At 55.8% G+C, this 17,223-nt stretch overlaps 2 protein-coding genes across 2 annotated transcripts in view; one reads left to right on the top strand and one right to left on the bottom strand.

Moving 5' to 3' along the window:
* Positions 1–1,018: 1,018 nt before the first annotated feature.
* Positions 1,019–15,897, top strand: EMH_0043790 (uncharacterized protein; the record flags this gene model as incomplete). The annotated part of the gene is made up of 14 exons (XM_013499512.1): positions 1,019–1,087; positions 1,255–1,327; positions 1,470–1,525; positions 1,836–1,911; positions 2,272–2,672; positions 2,818–2,890; positions 3,062–3,117; positions 3,250–3,276; positions 3,399–3,633; positions 5,818–5,879; positions 7,506–7,703; positions 8,593–8,695; positions 8,867–8,964; positions 9,220–15,897. 14 exons carry the CDS (start codon positions 1,019–1,021, stop codon positions 15,895–15,897), a joined length of 8,205 nt encoding a protein of 2,734 aa, XP_013354966.1.
* A 1,322-nt stretch (positions 15,898–17,219) lies between these two features.
* The window catches only part of EMH_0043680 (uncharacterized protein), a gene marked incomplete at both ends in the record, with an annotated part of 4,815 nt that continues 4,811 nt past the window's right edge, over positions 17,220–17,223 (bottom strand). The window contains 1 exon segment of the mRNA XM_013499511.1: positions 17,220–17,223. This exon segment is cut by the window's right edge and continues 15 nt beyond it. Within this exon segment, the coding sequence (XP_013354965.1) occupies positions 17,220–17,223 (4 nt within the window).

The raw sequence follows: 17,223 nt of genomic DNA, 5'->3' as shown, positions 1-17,223 counted from the left end.
CGTTGGATGCTATCTAGCCGTGAAGAAGCGCCTTAAACATTTGAAGGCAATTACATTCAAATATACTTTGCTGCGGAGAAGAGCGTTATCCCTTAGCCCCGCTAGTATGGGAAGGCCGCCACAGGGTTCTGCGAATTCGAGCAATCGCGGGGACTGGTCATGATGCTGACTTGTGCTACCTTCTCTTGTCTTTACTGGCGGGTTGCAGAGCCGACGCTTCTTTCGCAGTTATTATCGCTTTAAACTGGGGGTTTTATATTGAGTTTCATCGGAACCATATCCGTTCCTGTCTTGCTGGGAGTGTCCGCCTGAAGTGCACCGTCCCCAGGCTGATGCAGTTTCTTTCCTACACATACATCGTCGTAATATTCATCTGACTCAGCAGAACAGGTGTTTCCGCGTTTTATTTTGTGTTTCCTTTGAAATGGAGTCTGTAGAAGCGTCGGAGCCCTTGCCTTTTTTGCCGGCGGCGACTGGAGCTCAGGAGACAGGTACCGCGCCAGTCGTTCCCGCAAGCGGATGGACGGACGTTCCTCTTCTCCCACTTAAAAGGCAGCGTCATGATGCCGGGAAAAGCATGATTCTCGCCCTAGCAAGCCTGGTGTCTCTTACTGTGGTTGTGTACCTGTTCCTCCGATGCTCCCAGCTCCTGTCCCCCCAGCGTGGCTCTGCGACCGAATCACTGAGGCTGCTCGCTTCTGGGGTCCTGCTAGCACGGCTCAGCACGCATCAGCATCAGTAGCTGTAACAGAGCAAAAGTAGCTGCCGCTATAGCGATCGCTGAACCCTTCAATCCCCCTGATTGCCTTGATTGGAAACACCGTCTATGTGCAGCTTCTTAAGAAGCGTTCCAGCTCCTTCTGTTGAAATATTTTGGATCTTTGTGGATATGGGTTTGTGATTTGTACAGGGAAACGAGCAGAAATGTAGAACTCTCGGGAGTAGTGGGCGTACTGGTAGTCGCCTGAGCAACCGCCTAGCGCACTACCGTTCCTCCACGTCCATCTTTGGCGCCAGGATGCACAGCCATCCTGAAGGCCAAAGTATTCCTCCCTTCTACGACTTTCCTACCCTTACAAGCGAAGGAGTGCGCTTATAAGCTCCTTTGAGGCACACACACATGAAACTCTTCGTGCCGTGCCAGAGGGTTTGCATTCGTACGCGATATTCGCTGCACGCCTTGCAAAGAAAAGCTCTTCAGAGAGCTTCATGCGCATCTTATGCTGCAGCTGCATCCTTTGGGTGTTTTCGCAGGCACGAGGAGCCATGAAGAAGCTTATGAAATCCCTTGGCAAGCTCCGTCACATCCACCGCGGCGGAAAGCAGAGTGAGTTAGGCACACCGAAAACGTTTTGTTGAATTCTTTGCATGCATATTTGAATTTCCATATCTTGCATGGCTTGCGGCGATGGAGGGTACAGTTATCATCACCAGTTCCTAGGGTCTGCGTGTTGTGAGTCTGCACGCAGAGACCGTTCATTTTGAGTTGGGCAGCGTTCAAGCGACAGTGGAATTCTTCGAACTAGTGAGCGGCCTGATCTCTGTAGTAGATGCATGAAACTAGCTAGGCGTTTCTTTAGATAGTGTCATCTGCAGAAAACCAAAGGGGGCATTGGGCGCTTGCTGCGGTGTCTGGCTGCTGCAGAAATCGGGTTTCATCACGCACGGTCCAAGCAAAGATGTGAGCCTCGCTGTTGGCTGCAGTGCTGCTATCTGCTACAACTCAGAGAAGGATTAAGGGGTTTCCATTGTCTCAGGGGGCTCTCAGGGGGCTGCAGAGAAATGATAGACGCGATTGCAAGGGCCTGTGGATGTGGTGCATGTGTGTGTTTCAGGCCCTTGCCAAGGCCGGCGAGGAGATCGAGGCGGCCCTGTGGAGGGCTGTCCACATAGTATGGTCCAAGCGGCCCAGTAGGCTTTGATTGCAAGCAGATGCTTCTTCTGCTGCTGCAGCTGCTTTCTCGGCATGTTGTGGTTGCTGCTGCTGCTGCAGCTGCTTTCTCTGTATTGTGCTGTTGCTGCGCACAGATGCATCCTGCGCCAAGGTGGAGTTTACCCTCGGGGAAAGGGGGATAAATGACGCTGGGCTCAATATACTTATTCGCGTTTTCTGTGGGTATTTCCTGAGTCTCCCTCTTTCTCGCCGTGTTCCGTTTGCCTTTTGTCTTCCTCTGGCCCCTGAATGTTTGCTGCTACCTGCAACTGCTGGAGGCATGCTGCGGCTTAAGCGTAACAGGCCGTTGAGTGTGTGATGGCGCTGCTGATGTACAGGCAGAATTGAGGGGGATACGATCTCGTCGGATCCTGCCTCGCCTTTCGGTCCAGATGAAGACGACGGGGGATTTGGAGGCGAAAGGCGGGTGTTTGAATTCCCTGACTCCGGGCCAGAGTCCGGGCCAGCGCAGGGCCAGGCGTCGCAGTCAAGCGAAGAGGAAAGTCCAGCTGAAGATGAACAAAAGGGCGCCCATGGCGTAGACGAGCAAGGGCGAAGACCCACAGCTCCCGTTCCCCCACGCAAAGAAAAGGAGCAATCTCGTACAGGCACTAAAAAGAAACATGGTTCCAAAGGCAAGAAGCCGGCCGCAGAACCACATGAGGCCGCGGTGGGGACCTGGCTTCGCGAGCGGCAACAAGGTCTAAGATATGATTTCTCTGGAGTCGCTGTAGAGGCCGTAAGTCATGCTGCTGTGATGTCCATCCGCATCTTCGCTTTCAAGCTTTCTCAGCTGGAAAGCTGGAAGGACCGTAGACTGCTTGACTAGTTGTCTTATACAGCTTCACCGTGATCTGCTGTGCTATCTTTGGGCGGTTCAACAGACGAGGGCACAGCTGCAATCGGCATTGCGTCTCATCATTCAGATGAGCCAACCGTCCAAACAGCTGCGCTCAGGTGAATATCTATGGTTAAACTCGATGTCTTCTGCAAGCCGCACAAGCAGCGCAACGCACTTCTTTTGCTTCACTGAGGTGTATAGGATTTCTTGTCGTGAGTTTGTGCGACAGTGGCTGGCAAAGTGGAAAAAAACCTTCTGAGGCGTTGCGGTGCTTGTGCGGCCTGCAGAACACATCGAGTTTACACATAAGGGCATACAAGTGCAAATAGTTACTAGGGAACTAGTAAGTCTTCGGACCCTCGTTCTTCACGTGGTCGCAGTTGCCTTCCAAAGAATGGAGGGTTCACAGAGTCACTTCTTCTGCGTTCCGCGGGGAACATTGTTTGCACTGCGCTTCTGCTGTCTATGTCTGCAGTTGGGATTCCCCTGGGGTCAAAAACGGGTACGGCGAAGGACTTTTAGCATTAGCATAAAGCGGGAACGTGGGGGTCTCTAGGGAGAGCAGGGCTATGAAGGGTGCTGCGCAAAAAGCTATGGCGTCCGCGGTGCTGTCTTTTGCTGCAGTTGTTAGAGGAGGCCGGCGCGAAGCTGGAGGAAGCGTTCATTAAAGCAATTGAAACAGTCGAAAGCAAGTTACCAGGCAAGCTCAACACCGTTACTGGAGCTGCTGATGTTGTCTTTGATGTAGCGTTTCTTGTGCTCGCGGACAGTCTTGACTCTGCGCCAACAACAGGCAAATGCATTGTGAATCCGGTGGTGAAGTGGGTGTCTGCGTCTCATCGAATGTTCTGCAGACAGTGTGAGCAACACCCGAACGTTCTCAATCCAAGAGAGAGATGGAGACCGTGTAGTGGGGCAGCTTGGCGTCGTGGTGACAGGTAGGTCTCAGCGTGCAGAAGAGCCTCTGTTCGAACACAAATTCGGGGTCTCGCTTCGAGGTCACTACTTCCTGCTAGTTAGTTGGTTTTCCGTGTATTTGCTCCTGTTAACAGCCATTCACAGAAGCCTTCAACGACACTTCACGAGTTGTATTTCCTTGCAGCCTTTTCCCAATGTTTCGTGCGAGTGGTTGGTGCGGCAAAAGCGTATACCGTTTTGGTGTCAGGCGTCAAGGCATTTCGGTACTCGGAACTTTCCTGTGTATGCGTCATACTTGCTTTCAGCGACTCATGTGCAGCCAATAAGCCCCGATTATATACCAACACGAAGATTCCAACAAATGGGAATTTCCGGTCACGCCCAGTCTACATGGAACTTGTCTGCGGGCAGCCAAGGCGCCTCAGCTAAAGATGCAAGGGGAAAACACCCGTAACGAAGTTCGGAGGGGGTCCCCCACTGCAAGATGATGAAAGCTATAAGCACATTTGAATGAATCAGTGAAGTAATAGCTTGGAGGGGGTTGACACCTTTGCTAACATCCTTTGTTCATGATCATTCTTCTCTATTTTTTATATGAAGCAACGCAGCCGCCAGCGTGCCTGCGCTGCACGTAAAATATGTCGTGTTACCTTGTGTCCCACTCCTTTTTATATATATTTTAAAAGATAAATGGAAGCCTTGCGGCACACCTGCCACGGGCCGCTCCGTCTGCTTGGCGAGTCGAACAGAGTGACAATGTTACCTGTTCCAGCGAAGCTTTTGTATGTAAGGTGGCTTGTGCATGTTTCAAGTGTGCGGGAGGCTGATTGGGCTAGTGAATATACTGCCCGTCAAGCTGCTCCCCTTGTGCAGTTGTGGTTCGGAAATCGAAGAGATTTCTCAAAGACACATAAAGGGGGTCTGCCGGCAAGCCAAAATGGGCTTATGCGGCCGAAATCACACCCGGCTGCTTTTATTTTTTTGGGAAAGGAACCGAAAAGACATCTAGTTGTACAATGCGTCACGTGCAAACTGGCCGTGGCCATTTTAGTTGTTCCTGGGCACTACGGGCAGTTCGCAAAGCATGAATATTCCTTCGATACTTCTTTGCAGCACAGGCTAATCATAGGCGTTTGTAGGCAGACAGCGAGTAAATAGCTTTAATGGGCAAGCAACTTGCGCTTTACGAAACTCTGCTTCATCTGTGGTGCTCAGAACCACGTGACGAGTGCACTGCCTTTGTGGCCCCAGCAGGAGATGGTGGCGTTGAGTTTGCAGATACTTCTTGACATATTTCCACAGATTCCCCTCAAGGCAGAACTACCGTAGGTTTGAATTTCATCTGCCTTTTCCTAGTGCATAAGGCGGTTATACACGAGACTTCGTCGGAAACGTTTGGGCAGCATTTCAGTTTCAGTGGAGCATTCACCCGAGTTGAACAGAATAGGGACGTTCGAGCTTGTTAGTTGTAGAGTAACGTATTCGGCAGCCTGTCCACTTTCGAACGAAACCGTGAGGTTGTCGCAGATGTTTGGATTCTTCCTTGGCGAATTCTATAGTTGTACTGGAGGAACGAGGTCTGTAGCAAGCAGTTCATGTGCCGGAAATTCGAGCCTTGTAGTTCTCGTTACAGCAACCAGAGGGCTCAAGTACCCGCTGGGATATATGGTGAGGCAACATTCTCTATGTTTACTGGGTCTACCTGCCCTTACAAGCGTGCTTTGATTGATTTCTTCACTTCCTTTGCAGTGCAGTAGCTCTCGGGGGCTGCATTCGTCGTTGGCTCGCATAACCTCACGGTTGCAGTAGGGTGGGAAACTGTTACGGATGCACGCCTTTTACGTCAACGTATAATTTTCATATCCTACCACAAAATGTAGACTCTGCCACGAAGGAAAGCTGCGGAAACCTACGGAAACAAGGAAGTCCTCAACTGCCCCCGCATTGTGGCGTCCGTCATTTCTGGACGATCCACAGAGTATGAGGCACCCCTCATGAGTTGTGTTTCCTCTAAGTATATTTTCCGCTGAATGGGGTGCAGAAACTGCGTTTGTTCTAGCGAGGCGAAGGACCCAGCCGTTGGTCACTTCAGCACATCAACGCCGATCCTGACCTATCTCAGGAGATAATGGCTGCGACTTTTCAAAGAAAGCATCTGAATTCTTCTTCGCCTTACACTTTGTCAAGGTAAGCTCGCTACTAGTAACTGCTATGATCGAGGTTACCGTGCTGTAGAAGGTGAACCTTGTAGCTCCGACTTGCATTTGACGCAGAAGCCTCATCAGCTGCAATCGTGCAAGCATACTGCAAACCCAAAGTATATACCCTCCCCCCGCCCTTAGCTTCTAGGCTTTCTGGGCACATAGACCCCAAGGCCTGTAGCTGGTGAGGAGAGGACACAGCCTCTCATGAGCTACCGCGCAACTTGTTGCAACTAAATGCTGTACGGCGGGCCCACGTGCAAGCGCAACCAACCCCCCTTTGCTACTCGCGCTAACCCTGTACGCGGTTGCTAAACAGTTACTAGTGACTTGGCCATCCACAGCCAGCCTCCGCGCGAGTAGGAGCACAGGTATGAGCATCAGATATACCAGACTACAGTACTCCGCTCGGGCGACGCAGGGAATGCTCGGCTTCGACTACTTTGTGCTGACAGCAGCGGCTCTAAGTCTGTGCTTTCGGATGTAGTGTTGAAAACAAGTGCATCCGTGTTCATCGCTTTGTGTGTAACGGGTGCAGTACACCGCGGAGTGTTCTGAACAGGCTGCGGGCGCGGCGCTAGTGCCGTCCTGAGTACAGAAGGAGTATAGGAGGCCAGGCCAGCATATGATGCCCGCCACCAGCTTGTTTTTTTTCTTTGTGTTTACACTGTCTGTGTGGCAGCAGACAATCCTCTGCATCACGTGCAGAGCACAGGCCCGGTGGGGAGAATGCAAATGTCGCTTCGGTTGATGGAGAATACAAGGCCCTCAATGCAACACCGTTGGGTCCTTCTAACGATTTAATTTTTAAATTGTTTCTAAATAAACCCTGCACAGACACAGGCAGAACACGCAGCGGCTCTAACTAACCGGGGGGGCCCTTCCCTGTCGGCTGTAGCAGCTCCACGCAATCCTGCTTCTGGCTGCAGCAGTGCAGGCTTTGTTGCTTAACACAATACAAGATGCTGTTGCGGTGGAGAAGAGTTTGTTAACAAATTTGTAGCTCAATAGACACCCGAAACCCGTCGCAACATACTTCAGGTGCATGTACACATGAAGGGCAGCCGCCGCCGCCGGATGCGTAACCACTCATCACGCCTCTCATGACGTCTTCTACTGTTTATAGAAACTTTTCCTTTATGAAACACTCCATGGGGGGTTCAGCAGATACTTTGTTCTTCTCTTTGTTGCAACATCCATTGGCGCTGCACCAGACCACTGCAGCAACCGGGCTGTGGCTGTTCTCCTGGCGCCGCCGCTTCCATTGCCGCCTTTGCTGCTGCTTCTGCTGCTGACTCTGCAGCTGCTGTAGCTGCAGCAGCCACTGAGAAACCTCACAAAAGGCGGAGCTTCCCGCGGGGGAGCAGGCGTGCCGCTGCCTCCAGCCGCTCCTTAACGCCAAGACAGGGGCAGCAGCAGCGACAGCAACTGCAGCCAGCAGCAGGAGCAGGAGGAGGAACAGCAGCAACAGCATCAGCAGCAACAGCAGCAGCGGAAACTGCAGCAGTAGCAGCAGCAGCAACAGCAGCAGCAGTACCATCAGCGGCAGCAGGATGCTGTGAACTCAACGGGACGGCCTTCGCCGCCCAGCATTCGAAAGCGCGTGCGACAGGAGGACCCGCAACAGGAGGTGCAGCAGCAGCACCAAGAGCAGCAGCAGCAGCAGCAGCAGCAGCAGTCGACACAAGGAATGGATGAATTGCCTCTCACGCCGCAGAAGCTGCGGAAGGTGCAGCAAGTTGCGGAGGTCGCCTGCCTCCCCGATCAGCTCGCCGTCGCGCTTCTTGTCGCATCATGCTGGAGTGTACAGGTCCATTAGATGCTGCTGCTGCTGCTGCTGCTTCTGCTGCTGCTGCTGCTGCTGCTGCTGGTGCTGTTTGTGCCTTTGCTGCGTTTTCCCCACCGTATTGGCTGCCGATGACGTGCTGCAGCTGCTGCAGTAGCATCTGCTGCAGCAGCAGCAGCTGCTGGTGGTTGTTTCTGTGTTACTGCATGTGTGTGTATGTTTGTGTGTTTGTTGCTTACAGCTGTGTGTACCATCATCTCCAATGCAGCAATTCATTGTTTATAAATTACCTTTTTCTTATTGTTTAAACATATACATATACATATATATACATACACACACACACACACACACACACACACACACACACATATATATATATATATATATATATATATATATATATATATATATATATATATATATATATTGGTGTGTATGTACAGCGCGCACTGTCTCTACACCTGGAGGGGCGTTTCTGGCGTCTCTTTGGTTTGCGTCGGTGCCCGCGGGGTCCGCAGACTTTGCCGCCTTCACTTGTTTTGTCTGTTTGGGCTGCGAGAGGAGTCAAACACAACGGCGCATACAGAGTAGCTGTGGAGTGTGGGGCTGCATGCCCCAGACACAGCAACTGGGCTGAAGGTACACACAGACAACTGCTGCTGCTCCTGCTGCTGCTGCTGCTGCGGCTCCTGCTGCTGCTGCTGCTCCTCCTGCTGCTGCTGCTGCTGTTCCTGTTGCTGCTCCTGCTGCTGCTGCCGTTGTTGGTGTATCCCGTTGCTGCTACTGCTGCAGCGAAGGACCCGTGCTGTTGCTGTCGCTGTTACGGCCCGCTGCTGCTGCTGCTGCTCCTGCTGCTACAGCCCGCTGCTGCTGATCTTTACACGGAATGCTTATGCTGCTGCTGCTACAGCCCAATGCTGCTGCTTACATGCTGCTGCTCCTGCATGCTCTTTCGTTGCTGCTGCTGGTGCTGCTGCTGCTGCTGCTGCTGCGGCGGCGGCAACGACTCTGGGGTGGGGGTTGCAGCAGACGCAGCAGCAGCTAAAGCTGCTGCCAAGCTACCTGCAGCAATCTTGTGGGTTTCTGCTGCTCGTCTGTGGACCTGGTTATACATTGTGTGCGTTGTTGCTGCTGCTGCTGCTGCTGCTGCTGTTGCTGCTGCTGTTGCTGCGACTTTATATCAGGTACGAAGGCCCTGGTCCCGCTGCAGTTTACCTGCGGCCTGTTGGGGGTCTCTCCTAGAGAGCAGCTGAAGTTCTCCTTATGGAGGCGGAGGCTTGTGGTCAGCTGCTGCTGCTGCTGCTAATGCTGCTGCTGCTGCTGCTGCTGCTGCTGAAGTTTGTGTACAAGTTTCGCGCTGCGTATTCTTTGGGGGTCTGAGTCAAGGATGTTGTTAGTTGACGTGATCTGTTTCATTTATTTTCTTGCTGCTGCTGCTGTTGCTGCTTTCTCTATTTCTTTTTCTCTGTGCCAGCCAATCCCCTCCTGATTACAGGGGTTTAGGGTTTAGGGTTTAGGGTTTAGGGTTTGTGTGCAGCAAGACGACAAGTGTGTGGGTGTGGCTTACATGGCTTGCTGCCTCATCCCGCACGAGGTGACGAGCGTCAGCCGTTTGCCGCTGGAGCACAAGTCCAGAAAGAGTGGGGTTTTAATCATAGAAGCTTTTCGCTTTCTACCCAGGATACCTGCTGCTGCTGCTGCTGCTGCTGCTGCTGCTGCTGCTGCTGCTGGTGCTGGTGCTGCTGCTGGTGATGGTGCTGGTGCGCCACAAGCAAATGCAGATCCTGCTGCTGTGGATGCTGCGAAGCAGCAAATACACACACAGATGCAGCAGCGAGCACCGGCAGCAACTCAGCTGCAGCAGCAACTGGCACCCCCCAGGCGATCAGCAGCAACAGCAACAACTGCTGCTGCTGCTGCTACTGGCGGGCTGCACCAGCAGCAACAAGCAGACACGCCTGCTGCATCGATACAGCATACAGGCATCAGCAGCCACTTTGTGGATCTACTGGACCTATTTGACGCTGCTGAAGAGCGTCAGCAGCAGCAGCAGCAGCAGCAGCAGCAGCAGCAGCAACAGCAACAGCAGCAACAGACAGACGAGGAGCAGCAGCTTCCACAAGCTACTCAAACTCCCCTTGCTGCAAGTAGCGAGGTTCTTCACCAGCTGCTGCCGCTAGACCAATCGCTGCAGCAGCAGCTATCTCTCGAGGAGCAGCAGCAGCAGCAGCAGCAGCAGCAACAGCAGCAGCAGCAGCCTTCCTCACAAGAAGAGGGAGCACCGCAGCTGCAACTGCCGCTACAGCAGCTGGCATCTGTAGAGCAGCAGCAGCAGCAGAAGCAAGAAGGATCGCCTCTGCATAGCCAGGGGGCATTGCAGCAAGAGCCATCACAGCAGCAGCAGCAGCAGCAACAGCAACAGCAGCAGCAGCAGCAACAGCACCAGGCATCTGTACAGGAAGAGGGATCGCTGCAGCAGGATGAACAGCAGCAGCAGCCGCTGCAGCAGCGTCGTTCTTATGCTGCTCTGGATGCTCTCTTCTATGCGGACGTTGCTGCTCACTGCAGAGACCCAGCAACAGCAGCGGCAGCACGATCTGCTGCAGCAGCAGCAGCTGCTGCTGCTGACTTGCCCCCGGCTGTAAGGCAAGAGCTGCTGCAAAAGATAACGCAGTCGCTGCCAGAACTGCAGCAGCTGCAGCAGCAGCTGCAGCAGGAAGGCCAGCAGCAGCAAATAGCAGATGGAGCCGCTACACCAGTAGACAAGCAGCAGCAGCAGCAGCAGCAGCCGCAGCCTGCTGATGCCGTCACCCCTGCAGCAGCAGCAGCAGCAGCTGCTGCTGCTGCTGCTGCTGCACCGCCTGGAGCTGCAGCGACGCCTTCTGGTGTCTTGCAGGGGGACCGTCGCTCTGAAGAGCAGCAGCAGCACGAGGCAGCAGCAACAGCAGCAGCAGCAACGACACCTGCAGCAGGGCTCCTCCCTGCTGCTGCAGCAGAAGCACCTCCAGCAGCTTCTCTACCATCGCCATCTGCAGCAAGTGCTGCAGCAGACGCAACAGATATTCAAGAGATATTTGCTGCTGCTGCTGCAGCTGCTGCTGCAGCAGCAGAGTTGCCTGCGGCTCCGATAGAACATCCCGCTGCAGCTTCTCCTGCTGCAGCTGCTCGTGCTGCTGCTGCTGCTGCAGCAAGCGCTGTTCCAGCTGCAGCTGGCCCTGATGTCGCTCCTGCTGCAGCAGGGGCGCCTTCTGCTGCAGCACCTGCTGCAGCTCCTGCTGCAGCTGCTCCTTACACCGCTCCTGCTTCTGCAGCACCCGCTGCTGCAGCTCCTGCTGCTGCAGCTCCTGCTGTCCCGGCACCTGCTGCTGCAGCTCCTGCTGCAGCAGCCCCCCCCGTCGCAGCTCCTGCTGCTGCAGCTCCTGCTGCTGCAGCTCCTGCTGCTGCAATTCCTGCTGCTGCAGCTCCTGCTGCTGCAGCTCCTGCTGCTGCGGCTCCTGCTGCTGCGGCTCCTGCTGCTGCGGCTCCTGCTGCTGCAGCTCCTGCTGCCGCGGCTCCTGCTGCTGCAGCTCCTGCCGCTGCGGCTCCTGCTGCTGCAGCTCCTGCTGCTGCAGCGCCTGCTGCCCCCCCACCAGCTGCTGCAGCTCCTGCTGTTGCAACACCTAGTGTGAAGGGTTTGCTGAGTGCAGGCCAGTCTGCTGCGTCTTTGGACGAAGGCAATGAAGACAGGGGGCTGCAGCAGTGGAAGCAAAGACAGGAGCAGCAGCAGCAGCAGCAGCAGCAGCCGCAGCAGCAGCAGCAGCGGCAGCAGCAGCAGCAGCGGCAGCAGCAGCAGCAGCGGCAGCAACAGGAGCAGCAGGCGCCTCAGTGGCCGACAGGTGGACGTGTTGATGTTGAAACGCCAGCAGCAGGATCAGGGTCAAGTTCAGCTGCAGCAGCAGCAGCAGCAGCAGCAGCAGCAGACACGCCTGCATCAGCAGCAGACTGGCCACCACCCCGCAGGCCTGCAGCATGGGTTCCCAAGCCCCCTGTGGGGAATTTCGTCTTCAAGCAGCAGCAGCAGCAGCAGCGTCAGCAGCAGCAACAGCAGCAGCTGCAGCAGCAGCAGCAACATCAGCAGCACCAGCAGCTGCAGGTTTCACCATTGTCGCAGCAACCATACGTCCAGCCGCAGCAGCTGCAGCTGCAGCAACAACCGCAGCTGCTGCAGCAGCAGCAGCAGCAGCCCGGAGTCCTGTTTTCTCCAGCTGGTGCACAACAGCAGCTGCTGCCGCAACAGCAGCTGCAGCAACAGCAGCTGCCGCAACAACAGCTGCAGCAACAGCAGCTGCAGCAACAGCAACTGCAGCAACAGCAGCTGCAGCAACAGCAGCTGCAGCAACAGCAGCTGGTGCCACAACAGCAGCTGCTGCCACAACAGCAGCTGCCGCAACAGCAGCTGCCGCAACAGCAGCTGCAGCAGCAACCTATGCAGCAACCGCAGCTGCAGCAGCAGCTGCTGCAGCAGCAGCAGAGCTTCCCCCAGCCCATGTGGCCGCAGCAGCAGCAGCTGCTGCAAACTGCACAGCCCCAGGCGCTTCCGCAGCCGATGCAACTGCAGCAGCAGCCGCAACTGCAGCTGCAGCAGCAACCGCAGCAACAGCAGCCGCAGCAGCAGCAACCGCAGCAGCAGCAGCAGCAGCCACAGCAGCAGCAGCTAACAAAGAAACTCTTCAGTGTCTTCAATCCATTCCCAGAAAGACAACGCCCAAAGCCTTCACCCAGTGAACCCGAGCAGCAGCAGCAGCAGCAGCAGCAGCAGCAGCAGCAGACACCACAGCAACAGCAACCGGCACCTGGTCCGCCTCCACAGCAGCATCAGACACAGCAGCAGCAACTACAGCAACCGCAGCAACAGCAGCAGCAGCAGCCGCAGCAGCAGCAGCCGCAGCAGCAGCAGCAGCAGAACACAGAAGGGGAGAAGAAGCGGACCCTCTTCACTCTCCCCTTTCGGCTGCGTCGCGGTGCAGGAGGCAGCAGCAGCAGCGGCAGCAACACTGCTGCTGCGCATACACCTGAAGCCCCTGCTGCTGCTGCTGCTGCAGACCGCCCAGCCTCCGAGGCAGGGAAGCCGGTAGACAACGGCGAGCAGCAGCAGCAGCAGCAGCAACAGCAGCAGCAGCAGCAGCAACAGGAAGAGCAGCGCTTGGCTCACTACTGGCCCTTTGGAGCCCCCAAGGACCCTGCAGAAGCAACAGAAGCAGCAGCAGCAGAAGAAGCAGCAGCAGCAGCAGCAGCAGAAGAAGCAGCAGCAGCAGCAGCAACTGACACTCCTCGGCTCTCATTCCACCGCTTCCCAGTAGAGTTTCCTGACTCTGTTCCTGCAGCAGCAACAGCAAAAACAGCAGCAGCAGCAGCAGCAGCAGCAGCGGGAAAGCCTGCTGCTGCTGTGGCTGCTCCGCAGTTTCCAGCAGCAGCAGATGACGACCCTTTTGAGTTTCACTTTAGGTCCCCTGTGTCTGCTGCAGCAGCAGCAGCAGCAGGAGCAGCAGCAGCAGCAGCAGCACCAGCTGCTCGTCCCCCCTCGCCGCACCGCCAGATCTGGCTGCCCCCTCTGAGGCTCCCCGATGAGCAGCCTGGCGATGAAGAAGAACAGCAGCAGCAGCAGCAGCAGCAGCAGCAGCAGCAGCAGCACGGGTTGCAGGAGGCAGAGTCGTGGTGGGAGCTCCCCGAGCGCGAGACAGCTGAAGCTTCTGAATGGAAGCTGAGCAAGGCGGAGAAGCAAAAGCAGCAGCAGCAGCAGCAGCAGCAGCAGCAGCAACAGCAGCAGCAAACAGAAGCAAGGGGGCGGACATGGCTGCAGCAAGACGTACAGCAGGACCGTCTGCAGCAGGAGTCGCAGCAGCTGCACGAGCAGCAACACAAGCCGCTGCTGCCGGAGCAGCAGCAGCAGCAGCAGCAGCAGCAGCAGCAGCAGCAGCAGGGGGTAGATAAGCAACTGCTGCAGCAGCAGCAAAGCCCCATCGATGAAGATGAGGCAGAGTGCATGCACAGCTGGCAGCGGTCTGTCTCCTTCAGCCCCCTGCCGTCTCTGGGCCCCCCTGGGGGCCCCAGCAGCCACCGCAGCTCTTCTTATAGAACCCCTGCTGCTGATGCTGCAGCAGGTGCTGATGATGCTGCTGATGCTGCTGCTGCTGCTGTAGATCCTGCTGCTGCTGCTGCTGCACAATGCCCTGCTGCAGCAGCAAAACATGGAAAGAAAAAAGACAGCCAGCATGCGTCACGCAAATCCAAACACCACAAAAAAACTTCTGCTGCTGCTGCTGCTGCTGCTGCTGCTGCTGCTGCTGCTGGACAGAGTGCACAGGATGACGGCCTCCCCGCAGACTGGGAAGACGCCTGGTGGGAGGCTGATGCAGCAGCAGAAGAAGCAGACTTGGCAGCAGCAGCAGCAGCAGAGCAGCAGCAGCAGCAGCAGCAGCAGCAGCAGCAGGAGCTGATGCACTGGACCACAGTCCCCCACTCGGGCGTGCACACCGCTGCTGCAGATGCGCCATATGAACAGCAGCAGCAGCAGCAGCAGCAACAGCAACAGCAGCAGCAGCAGCAGCTGGCGCTAGCAGATATGCATCAGCAGCGGCGGGTGGTTGAGGGCCACCACCCTCTTCAGGGGAGTCACTACACCGCCTTTCCATCAAAACTGCAGCAGCAGCAGCAGCAGCAGCAGCAGCAGCAGCAGCAGCAGCCACCTCATGTACAGGACTACGCCAGCCTGCAGCTGCAGTACCCCTCGCAGCAACTACAGAGTATTCAGTCTCAGCAGCAGCTGCATATGCAGCAGCTGCAGCAGCAGCAGCTGCAGCAGCAGCGGCTGCAGGAGCAGCTGCAACAGCAGCAGCTGCAGCAGCAGCAGCAGCAGCAGCAGCAGCTGTTATCAGGACAGGCGTTTCGTTCAGGGGAGGCGCAGCAGCAGGCTGCGTTGCCGCTTCCGCTGAAGGGCCAGCAGCACGCGTGGCTGCAGAAGCAGCAGCAGCAGCAGCAGCAGCAGCAGCAGCTGCAGCAGCAGCAATACACGCAGCAAGGGTTCCCCCCACCTGCGTCTCTGCACCCAAATGTTCGTTCTCCGGTGGATCATCCTTACGCTGCTGGGATGCTGCTGCTGCTTCAGCAGCAGCAGCAGCAGCAGCAGCAGCAGCAGCAACAGCAGCAGCAGCAGCTGGAGAAGCTGCAGCAGCAGCAGGGGCCGATACAGCAGGGGTTCCCGAGCCTTAGCGCCCCTCCTGCGGCGGTGTTTGCTTCGCAGCAGCTGCAGCAGCCACTGCTGCAGCGCATGCAGCAGCAGCAGCAGCAGCAGCTGGAGCTGCAGCAGGAACAGCTGCTGCAGCAGCAGCAAACCGAACAGCAGATGCCAGAGCATTACCCACAGGAGCAGAAAAGCCGCCACCGGCGACGTAAGCAGCAGCAGCAGCAGCAGCAGCAGCAGCAGCAGCAGCAACTGCACATGCAGCACTCAGCATACCCACAGGCATTACTGCAGCAGCAGCAGCAGCCAGGTATGCCCCAGCAGCATTCTTTAGGTGCAAGGGAGCAGCAACAGCTGCAGCAGCAGCTTCTGCAGCAGCAGCAACCTCGGCCCCCACAGCAGCAACTTCCGCTGCAGCAGCTCCCGCAGCAGCTGCAGCAGCAGCTGCAGCAGCAGCAGCAGCAGCAGCAGCTTGCGATGCAGTTTCAGCAGCAGCCAGGGCCTGCAGTGTCTCCCCCCGGGCTGCAGCAGCTGCAGCAGCTGCAGCAGCCGCAGCAGCTGCAGCAGCTGCAGCAGCTGCCTCCGCAGAGCCCTTGGGCGCAGCGATATCAGCTGCAGCAACCGCAGCAGCAGAAGCAACTGCAGCAGCAGCGGCAGCTAATGCTTCAACAGCAGCAGCAGCAACCGCAGCCGCAACAGTACCTGCAGCAGCAGCTGCAGCCGCAGCTGCAGCAGCAAACGGGATGGCCTGCGTTTGTAGGTAAGGCTCAGGTCCCCATGCAGCAGCAGCTTGCGCTGCAGCAGCAGCAGATGCAGCTGCAGCAGCAGCAGCTTCAGCAGCAGATGCAGCAGCAGCAGCTGCAGCAGATGCAGCAGCAGCAGCAGCTGCAGCAGCTGCAGCAGCAAGTGCCTGTTAGCCGCAATCCGTTTGCGCAGCCACGCAGCAGCCGGTTTGCTGCTGGGGCGCATGCAGGTGCTGCTGCTGCTCCTTTTTAGTGCTGCTGCAGCAGAGGCTGCTGCTGCTGCTGCTGCTTCTGTTGCTGCTGCTTCTAGTGGCAGTATGGCTGCCTGAGCTAGACCATGCTTGTGTAGCTAGCTAGCTAGCTAGCTAGCCAGCTAGCTAACTAGCTAGCTAGCTAGCTAGCTAGCTAGCATCCAAGCAGCAAGGCGGCACAGGCTGCAGCGGGATGTTGCCACGCCCGGGGGTGTAGTTACTGCGGCTGCTGCAGCAGCTACATGGACTGCAGCTGCTGCAGCTGCTGCAGTAGCCTCTGCTGCTGTAGCTATAGCAGCAGCAGCAGCAGCTGTAGCTACAGCAGCAGCAGCAGCTGTAGCTACAGCAGCAGCAGCAGCAGCATGCGCTGCTGCTGCTGCTGCTGCTGCTGCTGCTGCTGCGCCCTCACAGCGTAAACCGAGCCAGGTTTTGATAGTCTCTACAGGTATACGAGCTGTCTGTACACTGCAGCAGCTGCAGCAGCAGCAGCAGCAGCATGCGCTGCTCATGCTGCTGCGGGAGCATCACCACCAGCAGCAGCAGCAGCATGCGCTGCTGATGCTGCTGCTGGAGCATCACCACCAGCAGCAGCAGCAGCATGCGCTGCTGCTGCTGCTGATGCTAACGCTAGATACAGAAAGAAAGAGACAGAAAAGAAGACAAGGATAGAGAGAAGAATACAGAGACATAGATAGAGAAAGAGAGACAGAGACAGAGAAAGAGAGATAGAGACAGAGAAAGAGAGATAGATAGATAGATAGATATACATACAAAGAAAGAGAAAAAGAAAAAGATAGAAAGAGACAGATAGATAGAGGCAGAGACAAAGACACTGAGACAGAAATAAATTAAAACAAAGACAACACACACAAAGAAGAGAAAAAGAGCAGAAAGGAGACAAAAAGGAGACAAAAAGGAGACAAAAAGAAGAGAAAAGAGACAAAAAAGAGACAAAAAAAAGACAAAAAGAAGAGAAAGGAGACAAAAAGAAGAGAAAAGAGACAAAAAGAAGAGAAAAGAGACAAAAGGAGACAAAAGGAGACAAAAGGAGACAGAAGAAGTTTAGCCCCCTGGGGAGGAGACAGTTGAAACGCTGCGAGGAAAAGCGGAGACAGCCAGCAGCAGCTCATGTGCAGCAGCAGGCACCCTGCTGCTGCTGCTGCTGCTGTTGTTGTTGTTGCTGCTGCTGCAGTCAATACCGCAGCAGTTGCTGCTGCTGTTGCTGCTGCTGCTGCTGCAGTTGTTACTCCAGCAATGGATGCGCCAAATGCTGCAGCTCTTGCTGCAGCACTTGCTGCAGCAGCTGCTGCAGCTGTTACTGCTGCTAC

This window comes from Eimeria mitis, genomic scaffold (assembly GCF_000499745.2).
Source record: "Eimeria mitis Houghton genomic scaffold, Emh_scaff44, whole genome shotgun sequence".
NCBI lineage: Eukaryota > Apicomplexa > Conoidasida > Eucoccidiorida > Eimeriidae > Eimeria > Eimeria mitis.
The sequence above is the reverse complement of the archived record's forward strand: the minus strand, read 5'-3'. Positions and strand labels throughout refer to the sequence as shown.